General features: G+C 43.5%; 1 protein-coding gene across 3 annotated transcripts in view; it reads left to right on the top strand.

The window, feature by feature from the left end:
- Positions 1 to 371: 371 nt before the first annotated feature.
- mettl16 (methyltransferase 16, N6-methyladenosine) overlaps positions 372 to 25,875 on the top strand; it is a 146,505-nt gene continuing 121,001 nt past the window's right edge. For all 3 annotated transcript variants that reach the window (XM_078422405.1, XM_078422403.1, XM_078422402.1), the window contains exons 1-2: positions 372 to 481; positions 7,762 to 7,890. In XM_078422405.1, coding sequence (XP_078278531.1) covers positions 7,763 to 7,890 — 128 coding nt within the window. In that variant the 5' untranslated portion in view covers positions 372 to 481; position 7,762. The remainder of the gene's footprint in view (positions 482 to 7,761; positions 7,891 to 25,875) is intronic.

The raw sequence follows: 25,875 nt of genomic DNA, 5'->3' as shown, positions 1-25,875 counted from the left end.
GGAGTAACTTAGCATCTCTGGAGAGAAGGGAATGGGTGACGTTTGGTTTGGGGTCGAGACCCTTCTTCATCCAGCAGACACAAAGTGCTGGAGTAACTTAGCATCTCTGGAGAGAAGGGAATGGGTGACGTTTGGTTTGGGGTCGAGACCCTCCTTCTTCCAGCAGTTGTTTTAATTGTGTTTGCTCAATGTTCCAGCATTTGCATTCTCGTGTCGCTGCCTGCCTGGCGTTTGCTTACGGTGTGCCAGGCCGAGTAAAATCCGCCACTGTTGTGTAATATTCGATCCAAGCATGTAACCGATGCCTTGCTTGCTTGGCAAGCTGCAGCTGTGACTGACGCACGGGGGTGAAGGAGGTGTTTCCGGGTCGCACTACAGGATGGCTTTGTGCGCAGCTGCCGAGTAGGCCTGTAGTTTTTCAATGCTCCTCTGAAACACGAGAGACTTGTCACTGTTTAGCAATTCTAAAGCTGTGGAGTGGGTAAGAAGAAGGATTGTAGTCGAATGTTAGATTTACTGTGGTCTTCAATGAATCAATGATAAGGGTCTTCAGTGAATCAATATTGATTGTACTCACATGAACCTGGAAAGGAATCGAATTGAATCCCTGAAATGATAATATGGGGTTACTTATGCCAAAACATGTGAACATTACAAGGATTCTAATTATTCCTGTGAGACTGTAAATTTTATTGTCATTCTGTAATTTTGATCTTAAATAAAAAAACATTTTATTCCCTTAGATGCATTGTTTCAGATACATGGTGCTTTTGCAATAAGCAAAGCAGTGTGGGTTTATTGTGAATTTCTGATTGAGTCAAAAGATAATCTGCATTTTTCACCAATATAACTCTTGTTGAAAATAGCAAACATAAGGTGCTGAACGTTAAATGTGACTGCTGAGATCTTATATTTGGAAATGACTTTTGGGATATTAAATCTGCTTATTGTATTTGTGTGAAGTTTATGATCTCAGTTGGGCAACTAGAAACTTATTATTACGTTAACTAGCATTTGTGTATTTACTGAAAGCCTGGCCGATCACTGAGTAAGTACATTTTTTTCTCCCTGTTTTAACTTCCTACCTCTGCAACTCTATTTCCCTTTTCTTGCCTTTCCTTAATTGCAGATTGAGAACTGACGTGCAGGTAACGGGATGCCAGTGAAAGAATGGAGTTGTAAAGTGTGATTCCTCACGTGAAATCTGATTATCAGATCACAGTAGAATAATTTTTGAAGTCTCTTGCTGTTTGTTACAATAACTTTTTTCTCTCTGAAAAAACCACAATATTAATATTTTAGCAAACAGAAAATATATTGTTTCCACCTTTCTTTTGTTGCACACATTGGGTGCTGTTATGACAATTAAGTTTTCTGACAACACTGATGCACTGTTAGAAACAACTGCTTAGTCTGTCCTTGAAATGACACATTTAGAATTATTTATTTGAAATTTCAATAGCTGAGTTATTTGATTTTCTTACCATAAATACTGTAGTCAAACAAGTAAACTTGAGTTCCATCTACTTTCACTTTGTATTACATGCTAAAATTTTGGCTTACAACTGGCATATAATCCTTGCCTTCTGTGCTTTCATCCTTGCCCTTTAATGTACGTGGTAAAGTGGAGAGGCCCTGGACCGATCCCTGTGGCACACCACACATTACATCTTGCCAAGCAGCAAAAGATGCAACTCTCTGCTACCTATTAACCATCCAACTTTCTGTCTATGCCAATATGTTCTTTCCAACACTGTGAGCGTTCAGTTTAATAATCTTTGATTCACCGATTTATCAAATGCTATTTGAGAATATAAGTTCACCTTTATTCATAACGTATTATTTCTTCAAAGAGCTGCAACAAATCAGCCAAATGTGATTTCCCTTTCACACAATCTGATTGACTTTTACCATTTACCTTGATATTTCCTAAGTACCCGACTGTCCTGTTTTTAGGTAATTGCTTATGGTATATTTTCCTTATGGTATATTTTAAACTAACTTTCTTCTCTCTTTGCTATTTACCAAACTAATAGAACTTTCCCCAATGCTAGGGAATGTGGGAGAATTGGAACCACCCGCCAACTGTCTCACTAGTCACATCTTTAAAGATTGTAGGAGGAAGTCCATCAGAACCTGGAGATTTGCCTGTTTGCAACTCCAAAGATTGATTTAGTACCACTTCTCTAGTTGATTATAGTTTTCCTCAGTTCTCTCCCTTTCAATTCCCAACCGACAGTTCTTTCTGAAATTTATATGTATACTCTGTTGTGTTTCAAAATATTTAATTAATCTGCCATTATTTTGTTTTCCATTATCAATTGAGAAGACTACTTTCTGTAGAACCAGACTACTTACTTTGTTAACTCTTTTCCATTTTAAATAGCCATAAAAACTCTCAATACCTATTTGATACTTCTGGCTAGCTTTCTCCCATCCCCCAATTTGTTGTTCTTTATTATTTGGTCATTGATTGCTGTTTCTATATTCTGATCTGGCATCCATCTATGCAATTCCATGCCAGTGAAACGTAGATGTTCAGGGGTCCTCTTAGAATTTATTTTTCTCATTACGATTCCCTTAAATGTCTGCCACTGACTGATCCCTTGATCTAGTTTGCCAGTTCACTTTAGCTTTCTCTGCTTATATCCCCCAATAGGGGTATTAGCTGATTATTGTCACATGTACAGAGATACATTGAAAAGCTTTGTTACTTTACTCTTCAGTTAAATCATACTGTACATGAACACAATCAAATCGTACACAAGTATATTAGGAAGTGCAAAGAGAACAATACCAGAGAGCAGAATACAGTGTTGCAGCATAAGTTGCAGAGGAAAAAGTCCAAGGGATGCGAGGAAGTAGATTGGAAGATCAGGACAACACCCTAGCTTATGGGAGGACCATTCAGTAGTGTGATAACAGTGGGGAAGAAACTGTTCCAGAATCTGGTGATATGCGCTTTCACGTTTTGTAACTCCAGCCCGACAGGAGAGGGGAGAAGAGGTGAAAAAGGTTCTTGATTTTGTCGTGTTTTACCAAGCCAGCGTGAAATGTCGATTGAGGGGAGTCTGGTCTCGGAATGGACTGGACTACGTCCACGACTCTCTGTAATTTCTTCTGGTATGGGGTAGAACTTGCCAAACCAAGTTGTGATGCAATACAAGAAAATAACTGCAGATGCTGGTACAAATCGATTTATTCACAAAATGCTGGAGTAACTCAGCAGGTCAGGCAGCATCTCGGGAGAGAAGGAATGGGTGACGTTTCGGAAGAAGGGTCTCGACCTGAAACGTCACCCGTTCCTTCTCTCCCGAGATGCTGCCTGACCTGCTGAGTCACTCCAGCATTTTGTGAATAAATCAAGTTGTGATGCATCCAGGTAGTATGCTTTCCAAAGTGCATCTGTAGAAGTTGGTAAGAGTTGTTGAAGACATGCCAAACTTCCTTAGAGGTGCTGACGTGTTTTCTTAGCCGCAGCTGCAATGTCCAGGATAAATTGTTGGGAATATTTATGCCTTGGAACTTGAAATTCTCGACCATCTCCACTTTGGCACCATTGATGCTGTTGGAGCATGTAGTGTACCTCGCTTCCTGAAGTCAATAACTAGCCCCTCTGAATTAAGTTTAAAATACCTGACTTGGTTCCATGTTTCTCTTCTACAAATTGAATGTAAAATCCAATTGCATCAGGTCTGCCGGTGCCTCTGGGTGTCTTCACAATGGAGTTGTTAATTAATTCTATCTTGTTGCATAATCCCATGTTTCATGTAGCCTTCTCTCTGGACCAGAATGTGTTTTTCAAAGAAACTATCCTAATTCTATCTCTATGAATTTCAAGCTACCTTTGCCCGTCGGATTTTTCCAGTCGACATAGCAATTAAAATCCCTTTTGATTATCGCCATGCTTTTCTGTCAAGTAATTTTGTCACATTGTAGTTTGGCATGGTGATAGAGATGACATTATATAAATGCAGGTCTTTTGTGCGTGGAATTGAATGTGTTCAATTTGAACAATTCATTAACGAATATTTGGAGGAAATGAAGTTACTAGATTTAACATTCTTTTAATGCTTTTTAAAGAGATTTTTTTCCATTTATGGTACTTTGCAGGCAGCACTTAGCTTGGAATTGACTTCAAATTGGTGGTTCAGAATTGAAGGATGATTCAATGCAGATGATAGCCTTGTTGCATCTATGGCCCTTTATTTAAGATGATTTAAGAAAATGTGGTGAATTGTTTACAGTATGATTGTGGTTTAATATGCTTTTTCATGTATTTTTACAAACAAGTGTTCTTAGTATCATAAGTTCATAAGTTATAGGAGCAGAATTAAGTCATTCAGCCCATCAAGTCCACTCTGCCATTCAACCAGGGCTGTTCTATCTTTCCCTCTCAACCCCATTCTCCTGCCTTCTCCCCACAACCCCTGACACCTGTACTGAGGATTTGAGTATAGGAATAAAGAGGTCCTTCTGCAGTTGTACAGGGCCCTGGTGAGACCACATCTGGAGTGTTGTGTGCAGTTTTGGTCTCCCAATTTGTGGAAGGACATCCTTGCTATTGAGGCAGTCCAGCTTGGGTTCACGAGGTTAATCCCCGGGATGGCGGGACTGTCATATGAGGAAAGATTGGAAAGTCTGGGCTTGCTTTCACTGGAATTTAGAAGGATGAGAGGGGATCGTATAGAAATGTATAAAATTAGAAAAGGACTGGACAAGCTAGATGCAGGAAAAATTGTTCTCAATGTTGGGGGAGTCCAGAACCAGAGGCCACAGTCTAAGAATAAAGGGGAGGCCATTTAAAACTGAGATGCGAAGAAACTTTTTCACCCAGACAGTTGTGAATTTGTGGAATTCTCTGCCACGGAAGGCAGTGGAGGCCAATTCACTGGGTGAATTTAAAAGAGAGTTAGAGAGAGCTCTAGGAGCTAGCGGAATCAAGGGATATGGGAAGAAGGCAGGCACGGTTTACTGATTGTGGATGATCAGCCATGATCACAATGAATGGTGGTGGTGGCTCGATGGGCCAAATGGCCTCCTCCTCTACCTATTTTCTATGTTTCTATGTTAATCAAGAATCTGTCAATCTGCGTCTTAAAAATATTAATTGGCTTGGTCTCCACAGCCGTCTGTGGCAAGGAATTCCACAGATTCACCACCCTCTGACTAAATAAATTCCTCCTTATCTCCTTAAAGGTCCAATCTTTTATTCTCAGGCTATGGCCTGTGGTCCTACACTCTTCCACTAGTGGAAACACCCTCTCCACATTCACTCTACCCATGCAGAACTCACTGACTTCATCAATTTCGCCACTAATTTCTATCCTGCTCTTAAATTTACTTGGACCATCTCCGACATCTCCCTAGTGTTTCTGGATCTCACCGTCTCCATCACAGGAGATGGACTAGTGACCGACATCTACTACAAACATATTGACTCCCACAGCTATCTTGATTACACTTCTTCCCACCCTGTTTCCTGTAAAGACTATCCCCTACTCCCAATTCGTCCGTCTACGCCCAGGATGAGGTGTTCCATACAAGGGCATCGGAGATATCCTCATTCTTTAGGAAACGGGGGTTTCCCCTCTTCCGTTATAGATGAGGCTCTCACTGGGGTCTCCTCACTATCCCGCAGCTCCTCTCTTATTCCCCCTCCCCCTATTTCTAACAAGGACAGAGTCCCCCTTGTACTCACCTTCCACCCCGTCAGCCGTCGCATACAACATACAACATTTCCACCACCTCCAACGGGATCCCACTACTGGCCACATCTTCCCATCTCCACCCCTTTCTGCCTTCCGCAGAGATCGTTCCCTCCGAAACTCCCTGGTCCACTCGTCCCTCCCCCCCAAACCACCCCCTCCCCAGGAACATTCCCCTGCAACCGCAGGAGATGCAACACCTGTCCCTTTACCTCCCCCTTCGACTCCATCCAAACGGTCTTTCCAAGTGAGGCAGAGGTTCACCTGCACCTCCTCCAACTTCATCTACTGTTGACATCTTCCAGGTGTCAACTTCTCTACTTTGGCGAGACAAAACGCAGGCTTGGCGATCGTTTCGCTGAACACCTCCGCTCAGTCTGTCTTAACCAACCTGATCTCCCGGTGGCTCAGCACTTCAAATCCCCCTCCCATTCCCTATCTGACATTTCTGTCCTGCGTTTCCTCCATTGTCAGAGTGAGGCCCAGCGCAAATTGGAGGAACAGCACCTCGTATTTCGCTTGGGTAGTTCACACCCCAGCGGTATAAACATTGACTTCTCTAACTTCAGATTGTCCCTGCTTTCCACCTACCCCACCTACATCCAAGACACCTCACACGCTCTCCATCTCCTCGATAACTTCTGGTTGCCAGGCCCCCACTCCCTCACCTTTACCATGGATGCCCAGTCACTCTACACTTCCATCCCCCACAAGGATGGTCTCGAAGCCCTCCGTTTCTTCCTCGACCGTAGAAAAAAATTTCATATCCCAATTCAGTCCCTGCTTCCCCTCTCTTTCCCCTCCCCCTTCCCAGTTCTCCCACTAGTCTTCCTGTCTCCAACTACATTCTATCTTTGTCCCGCCCCCTCCCCTGACATCAGTCTGAAGAAGGGTCTCGACCTGAAACGTCACCCATTCCTTCTCTCCCAAGATGCCGCATCACCCGCTGAGTTACTCCAACATTGTGTGTCTACCTTCGATTTTAACCAGCATCTGCAGTTTTTTTCCTATCCACTCTATCTACGTCAGGGTATCAGTAAGGCTTCCAGAAATCCATTATTTTATTCTGTACCCTCCCACCACATTGTCCGATTTTTGACAGCACCAGAAAGCTTTGGTGGTTGTTTTGTGTTGTATTTTGAAAAGCAGGTGGGTTGATATGGAAGAAGATTGTGGATAAGGCACAAGTACGTAGGAAAGAGCATATATATTTTGTAAAAGAAAGAACTGCAGATGCTGTTTTAAACCAAAGAGAGACACAAAAAGCTGGAGGAACTCAGCAGGTCATGGCAGCATCTCTGGAGAAAAGGAATGGGAAAAAGAAAGGAACTCGTTTTGGGTTGAGATCATTCTGAGTGAAATTGTAACGTTATTGAAAGCAGTAATTTTTTTAATTGCATGCCTTATTGTTCCTCAACTATTCACCCACAGCTTGGAGCTCTGCCTTTACTGGCACCGCCAGCTCCAAGAGCACGAGTACCCTTTTTGTCAGCTACCAGAGCAAGATGGTTATGACTTGGGATATCTTTGATAGTTTCTCCAATTAAAGTAATTATTTTGCAGTTGCGAAAAAGAGGTCAAGGAAAATAATTTTCCACTGTTTCTTTTTTTAATGTTAATTGCAGTACTCCCTTGAGCTCCAATAACTCTTTCTCATGCATCCACATGTCTGTTTCACTTATGGATTCACCAGCTTGTGTTGTGAAGTAATTGTAAGTAATAGAGGGAAAAAAATGGATGTAGATGATTGCAAGAAAAGTTGCATGAATTTCTCCCAACTGATGAATGGAGGAAATAAAATGTAAATGTGATCTTTAGTTGTTACTTTTTATCATTTAGCCTAGCCATTCAAAGCATCGGCTGTTATAAGTTGATTGGCTGTGTATAACTTTAAAAGATCATTGGTCAGTGGCAGAAATAAGATAGAATTCCCCGAAGTAAACTCAATGAATGGTTGTGTAAGATGAGAAATTAATTTCACGTTGATATAAGTTGTGCATCCATACTTACTGTTTAGATTTAAAATAATTCCAATTTTCTTCCTTCATTTTAGGATGGCTCTTAATAAATCTATGCATCCACGAAACCGATATAAAGACAAACCTCCAGATTTTTCATATCTGGCATCAAAGTACAAAGAATTCCAACGGCATGTGCACACAAACTTGACTGGGAAAGTGAGGTATGCAAATGAATAAGGGAACCAACTGGTACTAGTTGTTTCACTGATGCCAACTTACACTTGTTTCATTGTCAGCTTAAAACTATCTGGAACCTGCCTGGAAATCTTAAGTGTCCCATAATGGGTTTTTTTAAGTCTTCTGGCGGAGCTGTTTATTTCTATGTGCGGCTCATCATTTGTTCAGCAGCATTATTTAATTGGAGTGACCGTGCCGTGCTACTTAGGTATTGTGATGGGGGCCAATTCTTTAGTTATTTCAGATGCTTTTACTGGCTCTTAACAATGTCGTTCGGCAATTTTATGTGTACAGTTGTTTATTGTAGCTAGTCTTTCCCCATCTGTGAACTAGAACAATAATAATAATAATAATAATAATAATATTCATTTATTGTCATTGCAACGAGTACAACGAAATTAAAAAATAGCCAATCCTGACGGTGCGTACAAACATATATGCAATAAATGCAAAAACAAATAAATACATAAATACAATTAAATACAATTATATTAAGTACAAGATTTTTTAACGGTGTTGCCTAGTGCAAAGGTAGTGTTCAGTTCTCGTATGGCCCTGGGGTAAAAACTGTTCTTAAGTCTGTTTGTTCGGGATTTGATCGACCAATAATGAACTGGGGTGCCATCCAAATCGCTTCCATTCTCGTGCCGTATCTGTGTGGTATTTTGGGATTGTCATGCTGCATAGGGATGTGAGGGAAGGAACTGTAGATGCCGAAAATAGAACAAAAAGCTGAAGTAACTCGGCGGGTCAGGCAGCATCCCTGGAGATTATGGATGTGATGTTTTGGGTAGGGACCCTTGTTCAGACTGATTGCAGGGGTGGGGGAAAAGCAAGCTAGAAGAGTGGAGAGGCAGGGCAAAGCGTTGCAGGCCATGAAGGAAGGACTTGGCTGATTCACCTCTTTAATAATAATAATAATCCTTTATTCGTCCCACAATGGGGAAATTTGCAGGGTTACAGCAGCAAAGTGGATAGCAAAAATAGATAAGCAATCATTATCAATAAAATAAAGATAATTATCTTTATTTACTGGTCTGCTGGGAGCAGTGCTGGTTGTGCAGTCTGACAGCAGCAGGAAGGAAGGACCTTCGATATCTCTCCTTCACGCACTTGGGGTGAAGGAGTCTGTCACTGAAGGAGCTGCTCAGTGCAGTGACAGTGTCCTGCATGGGGTGGGAGTCGTTGTCCAGCAGTGATGATAACTTTGCCATCATCCTCCTCTCTCCCACCGCCCTGCACTGAATCGAGGGGGCATCCCAGGACAGAGCTGGCCTTCTTGATCAGCTTAACAAGTCTCTTCCTGTCAGCAGTTGAGATGCTGCTGCTCCAGCAGACCACTCCATAGAAAATGGCTGATGCCACCTGAGTTGTTGCTTTCTACTATGCCTCATTTGAGATTTGTTCATTTAATGCTAGCAATGTAGAAGAATATATTTTCATATTTTCCTTTGTGTAGTTTAAATCTAATTTCACCAATGATGTATTTTATTTTAGTGTTATTAATGCATTCATAATCCATTGTTAGTTTTCTCAGTTTTTTCACTGCCATCATGCAAGCACTTTGTAATATTTATCATAGTTATTATGCTGTTGGCCTGCTGGAACGATGGTTTGTGGCTTACTGATTTGTGAACTTACTGAACAATGGTTTGTGGCCATCTCTCTGGCTCTTCACACTGTCCTGACTCACCTGGAGAGACAGGGCACGTATGTGAGGATGCTATTCATTGACTATAGCTCTGCCTTCAACACGGTCATCCCCACCAAGCTCATCACCAAACTCCACCAGCTAGGCCTCAGCTCGTCATTATGCGACTGGATCCTGGAATTCCTGCTGGAGCGACCGCAGGCAGTGAGAATGGGCCCGCACCTGTCCTCCACTATCACCCTAAGTACCGGCACACCACAGGGCTGTGTTCTGAGCCCCATGCTCTACTCCCTATTCACACACGACTGTGTTCCTGCATTCGACACCAACACCATTGTCAAGTTTGCAGACGACACAACGGTGATCGGGTTGATCACCAACGGTGATGAAACAAAATTCAGAGCGGAGGTGCAGAACCTGGTGGACTGGTGCTCTGATAACAACCTGTCCCTAAATACCACCAAGACCAAGGAGATGATCATCAACTTCCGTAGGTCACACAACGGGGAATACGCCCCGATCTTTATCAACAGGGACAGTGTGGAGAGAGTGTCCAGCTTCAAGTTTCTGGGCACTCATATTTCGGAGGACCTAACATGGTCCAATAACACTGCTGCACTGGTCAAGAAGGTACAGCAACGACTGTTCTACCTAAGAACACTGAAGAAGTCTGGTCTACCCCAACAGCTGCTGACGACCTTCTACCGCTGCACCATAGAGAGCATCCTAACGCATGGCATCCCTGTGTGGTATCTCAGCTGCATGGAGGCAGAGAGGAAAGCTCTTCAGCGGGTAGTCCATAGAGCTCAGAGGACCATCGGAACACAGCTACCAGCCTTGGAGGGCATCTACAACGCACGATGCCTCAGAAAAGCCACCAGCATCCACAAAGACTCCTCACACCCCTGCAACAGTCTGTTCGAATTTCTACCATCGGGCAGACGATACAAGGCCTTCTACGCCCGCACCTCCAGATTCAGGAACAGCTTCATCCCCAGGGCCATAGCTGCCATGAACCGGTCCTGCTGAGCCGGATGGTCACATCGCACAGTGAACCGGCACAGATCTACTTGCACTTTACTCTGTTTTAAAACTGTTTCTAATTTTGTTTCCCTGGGTTGCTTAAATTTATACTGACTAGCTAATTAATTAATTGCATCGTATGGGAGGCACATTCCCAATCTGGTTGTACCCCTGTACAATGACAATAAAGATATATTGTATTGCATTGTATTGCAGATTGCTTTCAGTTTAGTTTATGATTTGAAGCTTTCCTTATCATCCAGTGAAGGAAGGCGCACTGTGCATGTCACCGATTCATTTCCCAGTTTGCATGGACACATAAGAACTAAAGTTTTAATCTTAGCACTGGCTGCTCTGAGAGAGGAGAAATAGATTCATATTGATACCTCTGATCACCAGCAGGATAACTCAGCAGGACAGGCAGCATCTCTGGAGAGGAATGGGTGACGTTTCGGGTCGAGACCCTTCTTCAGATCCAAAACGTCACCCATTCCTTCTCTCCAGAGATGCTGCCTGTCCCTCTGAGTTACTCCAGCATTTTATGTCTATCTTTGGTTTAAACCACCATCTGCAGTTCCTTCCCACAGATATGAGTTGGACTTCATGTTTGGCACGTACATTGTGAACCAAAGGGCCTGTTCTTGTGCTCTTCTATGTTCTCACTCTTTTCGAACAATCTCGTTCAATGTGGATTGTGAAAGGGAGAGCAGATGCAGACATTCCTCTATGAGGGACCAACCTGATGAACCTACAGCACAGGATACTTGTGTGATCACAACAAGAACAGCATGCTGAGGAGAGAGTTATGTAATCACACACATCAGATCCTACCGCATCAAGTTTAGTTTAGGGACGCAGTGTGGAAACAGGCTCTTCGGCCCACCGAGTCCGTGCCGACCAGCGATCCCTGCACATTAACATTATCCTACACGTACATACTAGGGACAATTTGCATTTATACAAAGCCAATTAACCTACAAACCTCTACATCTTTGGTGTGTGCGAGGAAACCGAAGATCCCGGAGAAATCCCACACGGTCACGGGGAGAATGTACAAACTCCGTACAGACAGCACCTGTAGTCGGGATCAAACCCGGGTCTCTGGCGCTGTAAGAGTTGTAAGGCAGCAACACTGCCGCTGCGCCACCGTGCCGTCCCCTTATTAAATTATTAAGGGTGATGGCCAATTAAGCAGCTAAGGGAAAGGGGAAGCTTCAAGTAGCTCCCCATCATTAATAGAGGTGGATCCCAACATGTGAGTGCTATAGACAGACCTTGGGCCTTCACCGTGACAGTTCGCCAGATATGCTGAAAGGATGACACACCTCGGCTTCTCTTTAAAATCACCATTATCGTAGCTTTCAGTTAGTTCGCTTCATTCCATGTCATTGTCGAGCAGCTGAGAGCCCTGGGAAAGGCAAAAACTATGGGACCAGACAACATTGCAACTGTGGCACTGCAAGCTTATATTTCAGAACCACCTTGACTCTAGTTGAGGTGATCCAGTAACTGTGACTTCGATCTGGCATTGTGAAAAATTAGATACAATCCTGGCACGAACCTTCCCACCTCTCCCCAGGTTGCCCGTTCCGCCTTGAAACCTTCCTTTGGCCTCACAATTTACGGCTCTTCTCTCCTTATCCCATAGTCCTTTGTCTCCTTATCATCTCTAGCTTTTGTCCACCCATCTAGCAATCAACCTTCCTCACCTGTATCCACCTATCGTTTGCCAGGCTTTGTCCCACCCCCACCTCTTTTCCACCTTTCTCCCCTCTACTACAATCAACCTGAAGAAAGGGTCCGACTCGAAATGTCGCCAACCGTGTTGTCCGGAGATGCTGCCTGACCCGCTGAGTTACACCGGCATTTGGTGTGGTTTTTTTTATTGTGAAAAATTATCCAATAATTCCCCGTTCACGAAAAGAAGGGCAAATCCATCCCACAAGAGCAACTCAAAGGAGGGAGATCTTGTAGTGGACAATGAATGCTGACTTTCCCAACATCATGTAAAATTAATTGGCATAATGTTGAACTCTGGAGTTTACATTTACCATTTCAAGCTTTTAAGTATCATTTAGAAATCCTGTGATAATTGTGCTCAAAGTCAGACCAATCAAAAAACCTTTTCGTCGCTGGGTATGTCTCGCTGGGAGCAAAGTGGTCCTTCTGCAGTTGTACAGGGCCCTAGTGAGACCGCACCTGGAGTACTGTGTGCAGTTTTGGTCTCCAAATTTGAGGAAGGATATTCTTGCTATTGAGGGCGTGCAGCGTAGGTTTACTAGGTTAATTCCCGGAATGGCGGGACTGTCATATGTTGAAAAACTGGAGCGACTAGGCTTGTATACACTGGAATTTAGAAGAATGAGAGGAGATCTTATCGAAACGTACAAGATTATTAAGGGGTTGGACACGTTAGAGGCAGGAAACATGTTCCCAATGTTGGGGGACTCCAGAACCAGGGGCCACTGTTTAAGAATAAGGGGTAGGCCAGTAAGAACGGAGATGAGGAAAAACGTTTTCAGTCAGAGAGTTGTAAATTTGTGGAATTCACTGCCTCAGAAGGCAGTGGAGGCCAATTCTCTGAATGCATTCAAGAGAGAGCTAGATGGAGCTCTTAAGGATAGCGGAGTCATGGGGTATGGGGAGAAGGCAGGAACGGGGTACTGATTGAGAATGATCAGCCATAATCACATTGAATGGTGGTGCTGGCTCAAAGGGCCAAATGGCCTCCTCCTGCACCTATTGTCTATTGTCAATTGTCTAATCCCCATTTGAGAAGCATTTAACATCTGTTGGGTCACATGCAACGATGCACAGTTGATTATTGTACCATTGGGAACCCTTTCCATCGACTCGGCAATGTGTGCAGCTTTTAAGGCTGAGGAAAGCCATAATACCTCACCTGTCCATCATAACTGACTAATACATCCCTGTTTCATGAGACTGAGAAGAACTCGTGATAAAACGGTGGACTTAAAATCACCAGGAGACATTAAAATCTACTGTATCTTCATAGATGCTACCGATGAGCTAGGTAAGTCTTTAAAGGGCATTGTTTCCAGATTGAGCTTGATTCAAACAGTAGGTTAGGATATATCCATATGTGTTTAGATATTAAATGAATATGGGGTTCTCACAGGGAAGTTGTGCTGAAGTAAAAATCAGCCATTAAAAATCAATTTTACTAATTGAAAGAGCAGTCATGAGAAGGTGAATGACCTACTCCTGTTGGCTACACAACAGACATCATTGAACTGATAGAGCTGCTGCCTCACAACGCCGAAGACCTGGGCTCGATCCGGAACTGAGTGCTGCCGTGTTTGCACGTTCTCTCTGTGGGTTTCCTTGAGGTGCTTTGCTTAGCTCAGCTTTGAGGGTGTTCCAGTTTCCCCCCATATCCCAAAGGCATGCAAGTTTGTTGGTTAATTGGCCTCTGTAAATTGCCTCTCGTGTGTTGAGATGTGAATGCAAAAGTGGAATAACTTAAAGAGTGTGAACGGGTGATCGATGTTCGGCCTAGACTTGGTCGGCCGAAGGGCCTGTTTCCATGCTGTATCTTTCATTCTTTCAGTTGTAGCTAATTGTCCATATTAATTGGTGTGCTGAAATAGTTATTTACTGCAATGTATTCCTCCAACTTATTCTTTTTGTAGGTCTTTCTTATTTTTAATGTTTTCTTTTGGAATCTTCAAGTTATCATAAATGGTGTCACCATAATGTGTAGGAAAGAACTGCAGATGCTGGTTTACATCGAAGATAAACATCAAAAAAGCTGAGACAGACAGGCAGTATAGAAGTTAAATGGGTGACTTTTTGGGTCGAGACCCTTCTCAGTCAGAAGAAGGGTTTTGACCTGAAAGGTCACCCATTCCTTCTATCCAGAGATGCTGCCTGTCCCACTGAGTTACTCCAGCACTTTATGTCACTATAATCTTTGGTTTGTAATTTACTACTTTAGTTTGTGCCCAATAATGTGCGCCTTTCCTTTTTAACCAAGGTTTCTCTGTTTAAAACTAAAACCTTTTAGCCATGGAATAGTTGCTAATACACCCTTCTCATCAATGACATGTAAATCATCAAAAGAGAAAATAGTTAAGTGATTTTTCATTTCTGGGAGCAAGAACAATGATTCTGAAATCAGTGATATATTCACTGATATATTCAGTGATATAAGCACTTCAACTCCCCCTCCCATTCCCAGTCTGACCTTTCTGTCATGGGCCTCCTCCAGAGTGCCATTGGGAGGCCCACTGGAAATTGGAGGAACAGCACCTCATATTTCACCTGGGCAGTTTGCAGCCCAGTGGTATGAACATCGACTTCTCCAACTTTAGATAGTTCCTCTGTCCCTCTCTTCCCCTCCCCCTTCCCAGATATCCCTCTATCTTCCTGTCTCCACCTATATCCTTCCTTTGTCCCGCCCTCCTGACATCAATCTGAAGAAGGGTCTCGACCCGAAACGTCACCCATTCCTTCTCTCCCGAGATGCTGCCTGACCTGCTGAGTTACTCCAGCATTTTGTGATTAAATATATTCAGCATTTGTCTGCATTGTAAATGTAAAGCTTGATTTGGAATGGCAGATACCATCCTATGGCAAAATAAGTTAACGTTGGGGTATTTTCAGAGTGAATGGAAACCATTCTCTTCGTATATTTATGAATTATTGTTTTTTTCTAAAAACTGTATCAACATTTTTGGCAAAGCAAGCTGTTAAGATGTTATTGTCTGACTCTACAAAAAAAATTCCTCGTGTGTCTGCAAAAATAAATTGGCACACTGTTAAATTTACGGTACCAATTCTGTTTTCTTATTCCCATAGAAAAATATTTTGTTTTTCCTGCATAGTTGAAACAAATGAAATGTATTAATATTTTCGCTGCCAAAATAAGATTATGCTAAGTTAAATATTGCAAGTGTTTCCAAGAACATTTATTCATTAGTAACTGTTGCATAAATCAGAAATCCCCTCTAATCGCACAAGCTGGAAGTAAATGAATTCCCAAATGCCTGCCTATCCCTTTTCTCTCGCTACTTTCAAAAGTTGAGAAGGATGTAAAACATCTTGTTCATTTTAGTTGAGTTGAGTTTAAGTTTAGTTTAGAGATGGTGAAAACAGGCCCTTCGACCCACTGAGTTTGCTCCGACCAGCAATCCCCGCACACTGACACTATCCTGCACACAGTAGGGACAATTCCAAGCCAATTAACCTACAAACCTGTATGTCTTTGGAATGTGTGCGGAAACCTGAGAAAACCCACGCAGGTCAGGGGGAGAATGTACAAACTCCATACTGGCAGCACCCATTGTCAGGATTGAACCCGGGTCTCTGGCACTGTAAAGCATCACCTTTACCGCTGTGCCGCCCAATTCAATTGCTCTAAAGAATGTAGTTCAACAAATTCTTATCAATTTGTGCCTTAGTGTATCACTTTCAATTTTAGAGCTTCTTGAGTAGCCAGTGTAAACCCAGAGGCATCATCTACACTGATATTTACTCCCAGTGAGCCCTGATGTACGCCTGTCCTTGCCAGCTTCCCCTTCTGGCATCAGCTTCAAAAATTGTGTGTGGAGTCGCAGTCATTTTCAATCTCTTCAATTTTGTTTCTCTGATCACACCTTCTATAAATCTGTTTTCTGCATCCTCGTGTTGTTGTCTGATGTGTGCCTCTGATGCTGCTTGAAACAAGATTTTCATTGTACCTCACTGTGCTTGTGCATGTGCCGATAAATCCAACTTGTGGTCCTGTATTTCATTCCTTAAACCCCAAGTACTTTATTTGAACTTTTATTTTTTTTAAACTTATCTTTGTTATTATCTCTGCTTGATTTGCCAAATATATTTTATAGCTGAAGATAGACACAAAAAGCAGAAGTAACTCATCGGGACATCTCTGGATAGAAGGAATGGGTGACGTTTCGGGTCGAGAAGAAGGGTCTCGACCCGAAACGTCACCCATTCCTTCTCTCCAGAGATGCTACCTGTCCCGCTGAGTTACTCCAGCATTTTGTAATTATCTTCGGTTTAAACCAGCATCTGCAGTTCCTTCCCACATATTTTATAGCTGGACTGATTGAAAGATACAGCGTGGAAACTGAGCTTTCGGCCCACCGAGTCCATCGATCACACTAGTTCAATGTTATCCCATTTTCACAACCACTCTCAACACATTAGGGGCAATTTACAGAGGCCAATTAACCTACAAACCCACACGTCTTTGAAGATGTGGGAGGAAACTGGAGCACCCAGAGGAAACCCACACGGTCGCAGGGCGAATGTGCAAACTCCATACAGACAACACCTGAGGTCAGGATTGAAACAGGGTCTCTGGCGCTATCAGGCAGCGACTCTATCATCTTCACCACTGTGCCGCCGTTGTTAAGATCTGTTTCAAGCTGTTGGGGAATTTTAATATTTAATAAAAAAACAACTCTCCAGGTGCTCCCTACGCAATGAAACCCCAAATTATGGACATCCTGTACCTAGGAATGAATGTTTGGCAGAGCAGTGGGAGAGATTTTGTGGCTTTTGCTGGACTGCAGACATCTTCTGCTGTGTGAAGACTCGATTCCCAGCATTAGCATGGCATTTTGCTAACCCTGGTTTAACTACTCATTGTGCTTGTTTGACTATGATTTTCTTTAAATGCACTGATGGGTTATGAACAGTTCTCTGGGACGGAACCCTGTTGAAACCTGGGGAGTGCCTGTGTAAATTAGTATTTTCTTCCCTCTCAGAGGCAGCAAAGATGGAGGATGGTGCAAATTTGTGGTTTAAATAATTCTATCATTTTTGGTGATCATAAGTGATAGGAGTAGAATGAGGCCATTTGGCCAATCCAGTCTACTCCACCACTCAATCATGGCAGATCAACCTCTCCCTCTGAATCCCTATTTCCTGCCTTCTCCCCATAACCTCTGACACCCGTACTAATCAAGAATCTATCTATCTCTGCTTAAAAATATCCACTGACTGCCTCCACAGTCTTCTTTGGCAAAGAACTCCACAAATTCACTACCCTCTGACTAAAAAAGTTTCTCCTCATCTCCGTCCTAAAAGAACGTCCTTTAATTCTGAGGTTATGACCTCTAGTCCTAGGCTCCCCCACTAGTGGAAACATCTTCTCCACATCCACTCTATCCAAGCCTTTCACTATTCTGTACGTTTCAATGAGGTCCCCCCTCATTCTTCTAAATTCCAGCGAGTACAGGCCCAGTGCTGTCAAACGCTCATCATGTGTTCACCTACTAATTCCTTGGGATCATTCTTGTGAACCTCCTCTGGACCCTCTCCAGAGCCAGCACATCCTTCCGCAGATATGGTGCCCATAGTGGTGGAATTGCTACTGGATTAAAAACCTAATTTAGCAACAGATATGCCCAAGGTCAGTTGATCGACCAACCTTATGCAGTGGTGGGGTGGAAAGAGTGGCGTGAGTCATAAATATTCATGGGCCTTGAGGTGGCCGGGAGATGGGAAAGAAGAGGATGACTAGTTTTGGATCCTTGGGGTCGCAAAAGTAACGATGCGCACATGTGAAGGAAGCAAGATGTGAAATTATCAGACAGGGATGGAGCAAAAAGGGAACGGCAAGTTGTATTGCGGAGGAAAGGTGTTGTAGCATTAATGCATAAGTTTGTGAATAGGTTGTAAAGGACGCACAACAGAGCAACTTGGTGCCATCGCAGAAGCTCTGAGCTCTTCCTTTGATTTGGGCCACTTCATTTCTGTGGCTGGAGTGAAAGGTGTACTTTTATTCGATGACTCGGGTGGATGTTAAGATTGTGGGGCATCTTTCTGTCAAGACCAGAGGGTGGTCTTGGCGAGCACACCACCCCTGTTCCTTGTATCAGGAGCAATAGATCATTCATCTCGATACTCAGCAGGTCAGGCAGCATCTCAGGAGAGAAGGAATGGGCGACGTTTCGGGTCGAGACCCTTCTTCAGACTGAAGAAGGGTCTCGACCCGAAACGTCGCCCATTCCTTCTCTCCTGAGATGCTGCCTGACCTGCTGAGTTACTCCAGCATTTTGTGAATAAATACCTTCGATTTGTACCAGCATCTGCAGTTATTTTCTTACATTCATCTCAATACTGTTTGTAGTTCCATACCGCATACAAAAGATTGCTGGATCCTTTGTTTCTATTGGATTTCAGAATAAATCATTCAATGAGGAAAGCTTTACAACATCTTTTAAGATGTAATCACCTTCACCAAATAATTTTTTTGTTGCTATTCTTTTTCTTATAATTTTAGAAATGTTTCAATTTGCAACGTTTCTTGATCTCACCATCTCCATCACAGGATATAGACTATCCACTGACATCTATTATAAACCCACTGACTTCCACAGCTATCTACACTACACTTCTTCCCACCCTTCCTCCTGTAAAGACTCTATCCCCTACTCCCAATTTCTCCGTTTACACAACATCTGCGTCCAAGATGAGGTGTTCCATACCTGGACATCTGAGATGTCCTAATTCTTTAGTTATTCCATCCATCATAGATGAGGCCCTTGCAAGGGTCTTCTCAGTATCCCGCAGCCCCGCTCTTGCTCCTCCTCCCCCCCTGTCGCAACAGGGACAGATCTTCCCTTTCCGCTTTCCGCAGAGACCGTTCCCTCCACAACTCCCTGGTTAAAGGGCCTGTCCCACTTTGGCGATTTTAAGGCGACTGCCGGCGACTAGGCTGTCGCCGACAGTTCGCCGGGGTGTCACGGGCATGATCGTGAGGAGTCTTCCAAAAATCATAGTGGATCTCAGCGCGTCGCTGAGAAATCAAACGGTTTGAAATTTCTCGGCGACAGCTGGCTTGTCGCCAGGTATCGTTGCTTATTGCGGGCGCTGTCGCATGCTGTCCCCAGGTTTGATAGGTTCTCTTAAGATGCATTTAGAAGCACATAATATTAAAATAAGTAAAGTCATTACAAAATACCATAAAATGCTTGTGTTTAACGAATCTATTTACTGTCAGGACATTTGACAGGTAGATTGGAGGCGACAGTTTGACGGTCAGGTAAGCATGGGAATTTTTGCGATGTTTTTGGCCTCAGCTATTACATTTAAAGTGGGCTCCAAACCCAGATATGCAACCCAGAAACCAGATATACATCTCCCTTACATTTTCAAAGAATGCCCACACACTTTTCACAAAAATCCACTGAACCACATTAAAAAAAAATTTTTTTAATACAGCTATTAGTAAACTGGAAGTAAATCCAGTTTATTCCTTGTTACAGTGAAGCTTGGTTTATAAGTAACCCATACAAGGTGTTATAGTTCAAAACTCTCAAGTACTGACCGACATGTCAGTGATTTCAGCGAAAATTAGGATGCTGGAAAAGCATTGACAGCGTGGGAATTTTCGCGATGTTTCAGAAGACGCTGTAATCTCGACCTGACTCGGCATTGTCGTGGTCATTGTCGTTGGGTAAAAGAAATGTTCGGCGATCTGCTATGACTTTTTCAGTCGCCGGCAGTTGCCAAAAAAATTGCCTAAGTGGGACAGGCCCTTAACTCATCCCTTCCTAGCCAAGCCAACCCCTCCCCAGATACCTTCCCCTGCAACCGCAGGAGAAGCAACACCTGTCCCTTTACCTCCTTCCTCAACTCCGTCCAAGAACCCCGACAGTCCTTTCAAGTGAGGCAGAGGTTCACTTGCACCTCCTCCAACCTCATCCACTGAAACTGCTGTTCCATGTGTGGACTCCTATATATTGGCGAGACCAAGCGAAGGCTCGGTGATCGTTTCGCTGAACACATCGCTCTGTTCACCTAAACCTACATGATCTCTCGGTTGTCAAACACTTTAAATCCCCCTTCCATTCCCATACTGGTCTCCACTGTCAGAGTGAGGCCCAATGCAAATTGGAGGAACAGCACCTCATATTTCGCTTGGGCAGCTTACACCCCAACGGTATGAATATTGACTTCTATAACTTCAAGTAACCCTTGCTTTCCTTCTCTCTCCATCCCTCCCCCATCCTAGTTCTCTGATAAGACTGACTGTTCTCCTGATTAAAATTTATCTTTGTATGTTTGGTTGTCATCTTCCCCTAGCTAACGATGATCTATTTTACATTTCCTTTTTTTCATCCCCTTTGATCTCCTGGTTTCGCACCTGACCCTTCCATATCTCTGTGTCTCCTCTCTCCTGACTTTCAGTCTGAAGAAGGGTCTTGGTCCAAAACGTCACCCATTCCTTCTCTCCAGAGATGCTGCCTGTCCCGCTGAGTTACTCCGGCATTTTGTGTCTATCTTTGGTGTAAACCAGCATCTGCTGTTCCTTCCTGCACATTAGTGCTAACTGGTGTTGCCGGCTGTTGGCTTCACATTTTGTTCCACTATTGGTCACTCATTCTGGTTCATCGAATTACTCTTGTGGATCTCGCATTATTTTCATCAGTTATCGAATTGATGCAGGTATCAAAAAATCAATAGACAAAATAATCATTCTTGAAATCACTTTGAATCACCTTCCCCACTGCTAACCAAACTTTATCCTCACCAAGAATACAAGAGGTCATCGGGATTCATTCAAAAGGGAAAAAATCTTGTTTTTGTTTTGGAGAAGATCCTCTTTGAGATCTGTATAATTTGCCACACACCTATTTCTATTTTGTGTTAATATTTCATAATGTAATAGTATCCTTTTGTACATTAAAGCTAGGCAGCAAATTGTTTGTGTATTATTCTAATTTTTTCCAGACTTAAAATATGAAAACATAACGATTAAATGCTGAAAGATAATGCTATTTCTCTGTACCTTAATTGGTACACGTGACAATAAACAGACCTTTGAAACCTTAGATAAGGATTTTAAGGTCACATGAGTCTAATAATAAAAATAGAACAGACTTTAATTGAACCAAAGTAGTTGAAGAATCCACCAATTGTTTATCTCGCCTGAAAAACCTAGATCTTGTAAACAGCGGCATTTTTCCCACAGATAAGGATTTTAAGGTCACATGAGTCTAATAATAAAAATAGAACAGACTTTAATTGAACCAAAGTAGTTGAAGAATCCACCAATTGTTTATCTCGCCTGAAAAACCTAGATCTTGTAAACAGCGGCATTTTTCCCACATGATATGGAGATTAGCCTGGAGCAAATGAAGGAAAAAGAAGTGTTGTAAAATAAGATGTAAACATGTAAACAAAGGGACCATAGTTCAGAAACTCGAATGATCCGCTCAATCTTGTCCAAGTGTGAACAGAGTGGCTACCGCAGCAAGTCAGAGGCTGGACATCTCTCTGCAAGTGACTTGCCTCCTGATTCCTCTTCCATCAACTTCAAATCTCAAGTCAGGAAAATAGAATCTCCATTTGCGGTTTCAGCTACACTGTATTCACCAGATGCGGCAAGCATCGGATTCTCTGGACACCCAGTGTCAGGACGGTAACGTGCCCTGAACGTCAGCAAGATGAGATAGTTGATTGTTAACCGAAGCAGGCGAGGTGGTGAACACAACCCTGCCGCCATCAATGGGACCGCTGCAGAGATGGTTAACAGCTTCAAGTTCCTCGGCATTCAGACAACCGGCAACCTAGCCTCTTCCCTTCACTCTGATGCGGTAATGAAGAAAGCGCGTCTCTGCATTTACTTTTGTAGATTTCGATTTAGATTTAGAGATACAGCGCAGAAACAGGCCCTTCGGCCCACCGGGTCCACGCCGCCCAACGATCCCCGCACACTAACACTATCTTACACCCACTAGGGACAATCTTTACATTTGCCAAGCCAATTAACCTACAAACCTGCACGTCTTTGGAGTGTGGGAGGAAACCGAAGATCTCGGAGAAAACCCACGCAGGTCATGGGGAGAACGTGCAAACTCCGTACAGACGGCGCCCGTAGTCAGGATCGAACCTGAGTCTCCGGCGCTGCATTCGCTGTAAGGCAGCAACTCTACCGCTGCGCCACCGAGCCGCCATGTCTGAGAAGATTCGACATGTCCCCAAGGATTTTCTAAAACCTGTACAGATGTGCTATAGAAAGTATTCTGAAGGATGCATCTCAGCCTGGTGCAGCAACAGTCTTGTGCTTGACCGCCTGAACCTAAAGTGAGTGGTTAACACAGCCCAGTCCACCTCAGGCTCGTCACTCCCTTCCATCCAGTCCCTTCTTCATGCTGACTTGCATCAGGATACCTGGAAGTATCATCAAGAATGCCTGTCACCCCTGGCCATTCCCTTTTCCCTCTGCTATCTTCTGGGAGAAGAAAGAGAAGCTTGAAGGCTCGGATATCCAGACTTTAATACAACTTCTTCCCCACTGCCATTGACTCCTGAATCAATCATGTGTAGGAAGGAACTACAGATGCTTGTTCACACTGAAGATAACCGAGTAAACATAGAAACATAGAAAAATAGGTGCAGGAGGAGGCCATTCGGCCCTTCAAGCCAGCACCGACATTTAATAGGATCATAAACTCAAATCCTCTCGCAATGAAGGTAACATGCCATTAGCTTTCTTCACTGCCTGCTGAACGTCTGAAGAAGGGTCTCGACCCGAAACGTCACCCATTCCTTCTCTCCAGGAAGGCTGCCTGTCCCGCTGAGTCTCTGCAGCAATTTTGTGTCTACCTTTGCTGGACCTGCATGCTTACTTTCAGTGACTGATGTACAAGGACACCCAGGTCTCGTTGCACCTCCCCTTTTCCTAATCTGACACCATTCAGATAATAATCTGCCTTCCTGTTCTTGCCACCAAAGTAGATAACCTCATATTTATCCACATTATACTGCATCTGCCTTGCATCTACCCACTCACCCAACCTATCCAAGTAACCCTGCAGCCTCATAGCATCCTGCCACCCAGCTTTGTGTCATCCGCAAACTTGGAGATGTAACTCCGCCATTTTGTGTCTATCCTGAATCAATCACTTCTTTCACACCCACTTTCCAGACATGCTGCCACATATACTTACTCTGAACTCTACCTCATTTACATATTTCATTATTGCATTCAAAGTTCTGTTGCCCTACTATGATTTTGCACTACCGTCTTGCACCACTTTGGTGTTTTGTACTTGTATTTATCATTACTGTATGTGTACTATTTGTAATCTTCATGTGAACAAGGAATGGCATTGCACCCTAGTGTATTTGACAATAAACTAATCTGATCTATTATTCCTATTAAATCCCCAGTACACTTTTAATTTACATTTTTTAGATGTTGCCCTGTAGTATAATACATTTCCCAGTAAACTGGATACATGTAAAAGTAAGGCGAGAAACAGAACCAAATGACTTTGAAGGGCAGCACTATAGTTAAAGGAATCCCGGGCAATAGAAGAGAGACAAAAAGCTGGAGCAACATCTCTTGCGGCACGGTGGCGCAGCGGTAGAGCTACTACCTTACAGCGCCAGAGACCCCAGTTCTATCCTGACTACGGGTGCTTGTCTGAACGGAGTTTGTACGTTCTCCCCGTGACCTGCGTGGGTTTTCTCTGCGATATTCGGTTTCCTCCCACACTCCAAAGACGTACGGGTTTGTAGGTTAATTGGCTTGGTATAAATGTAAAATTGTCCCTAGTGTGTGCAGGATAGTGTTAATGTGCGGGGATCGTTGGACTGTGCGGGCGGACCCGGTGGGCCGAAGGGCATGTTTCGGCGCTGCATCTCCAAAGTAAATGGGCGGCACGGTGGCGCAGCGGTAGAGTTGCTGCCTTAAAGCAAATGCAGCGCCTGAGACTCAGGTTCGATCCTGACTACGGGTGCCGTCTGTACGGAGTTTGTACGTTCTCCCCGTGACCTGCGTGGGTTTTCTCCGAGATCTTCGGTTTCCTCCCACACTCCAAAGACGTACAGCTATGTAGGTTAATTGACTAGGTAAAATGTAAAAATTTGTCCCTAGTGTGTGTAGGATAGTGTTAATGTGTGGGGATCGCTGGGCGGCGCGGACCCGGTGGGCCGAAGGGCCTGTTTCTGCGTTGTATCTCTAAATCTAAATCTAAAAAAATCTAAACTAAACACCAGCATCTCTGGAGAATAGGAATAAGTAACGTTTCAGGTCGCGACCCTTCTCTCAGACGGTGAATCAGGGGAGAGGGAAACTAGAGGTATGAAAAGGTACAAAGAGCAAACGAATGAAAGGTATGAAAAGAACAAATCAATGCTAGTGGAAAAGGTGGTAACGAGGAGATCTCATGAAATGGGGTCCTCGTGAAAAGATGCTGAACCGTGAGGATTTCCAAACAACTCCATGGAAGGTTATCAGAGTTTTGCTTTACAGTCTAAACATTCCCTTCAGTAACAGTGCACCACTGACTATTGTAGAAGAGAGTGAAGTCGAGGTCAAGATCAGCGACCCACAGGTGAATGGTGCAGCAGGTGTAAGAAACTATAAATTGTATTTATTTTTGACTTTTTGCGACTAATCTCATGCAGAACTTTTCCAAATGCCGTCTTTTTATCGTAAATGTGCTTTCTCCCATGCTGTTGTAGGCAGACCCTTCACCCATATCTATTCTGCGTCCTTCAGTTCTCTCTTGCTCCCCCTCCCCCAAGGTGGAACAAGGATAGACTTCCTCTGGTCCTTAACTTTTCCCCCCCGCCAGCGTCTGCATCCAACACATCTTTCTCCGAAATATCCGCCACCTTCAATGTGATCCTACCACCAGTCACATCTTTCCATCCTCACCCCTTTCCGCTTTACATTAAGAGCACTCCCTCCTCAATCCCTTGGTTCACTCATCCCTTCACACTTAACCGCTCTCTCCTCCGTTCCCCTGCAACCGCAGGACATGTAACACCTGCCCCTCTACCTCCTACCCCACCTCCATCCAGGGACTCCAGCCGTCTTTCCAGGTGAGACGGAGGTTCACATGCACCTCATCTCACCTCATCTACTGTTCCTGATTTGCCCTCCTTTGCATCGGCAAGACCAAGCATAGATTAGGCGACTGTTTCACCAAACACGTGTTCTATATGCCTAGGCCTCTGAACCTCCCGGTTGCTACAGTGGCCTCCATAATGTTTGGGACAAAGACCCATCATTTATTTATTTGCTTCTGTACTCCATAATTTGAGATTTGTAATAGAAAAAATATCATATGTGGTTAAAGTGCACATTGTCAGATTTTAATAAAGGGCATTTTTATACATTTTAGTTTCACTATGTAGAAATTACAACAATGTTTATACATAGTCCCCCCCATTTCAGGGCACCATAATGTTTGGGACACTGTAATGTCATGTAAATGAAAGTCGTCATGTTTAGTATTTTGTTGCATATCCTTTGCATGCAATGACTGCTTGAAGTCTGCGATTCATGGACATCACCAGT

This window comes from Rhinoraja longicauda, chromosome 26, assembly GCF_053455715.1.
Source record: "Rhinoraja longicauda isolate Sanriku21f chromosome 26, sRhiLon1.1, whole genome shotgun sequence".
NCBI classification, from domain to species: Eukaryota; Metazoa; Chordata; class Chondrichthyes; order Rajiformes; family Arhynchobatidae; genus Rhinoraja; species Rhinoraja longicauda.
This window is presented reverse-complemented; position numbering and strand designations above follow the sequence as displayed.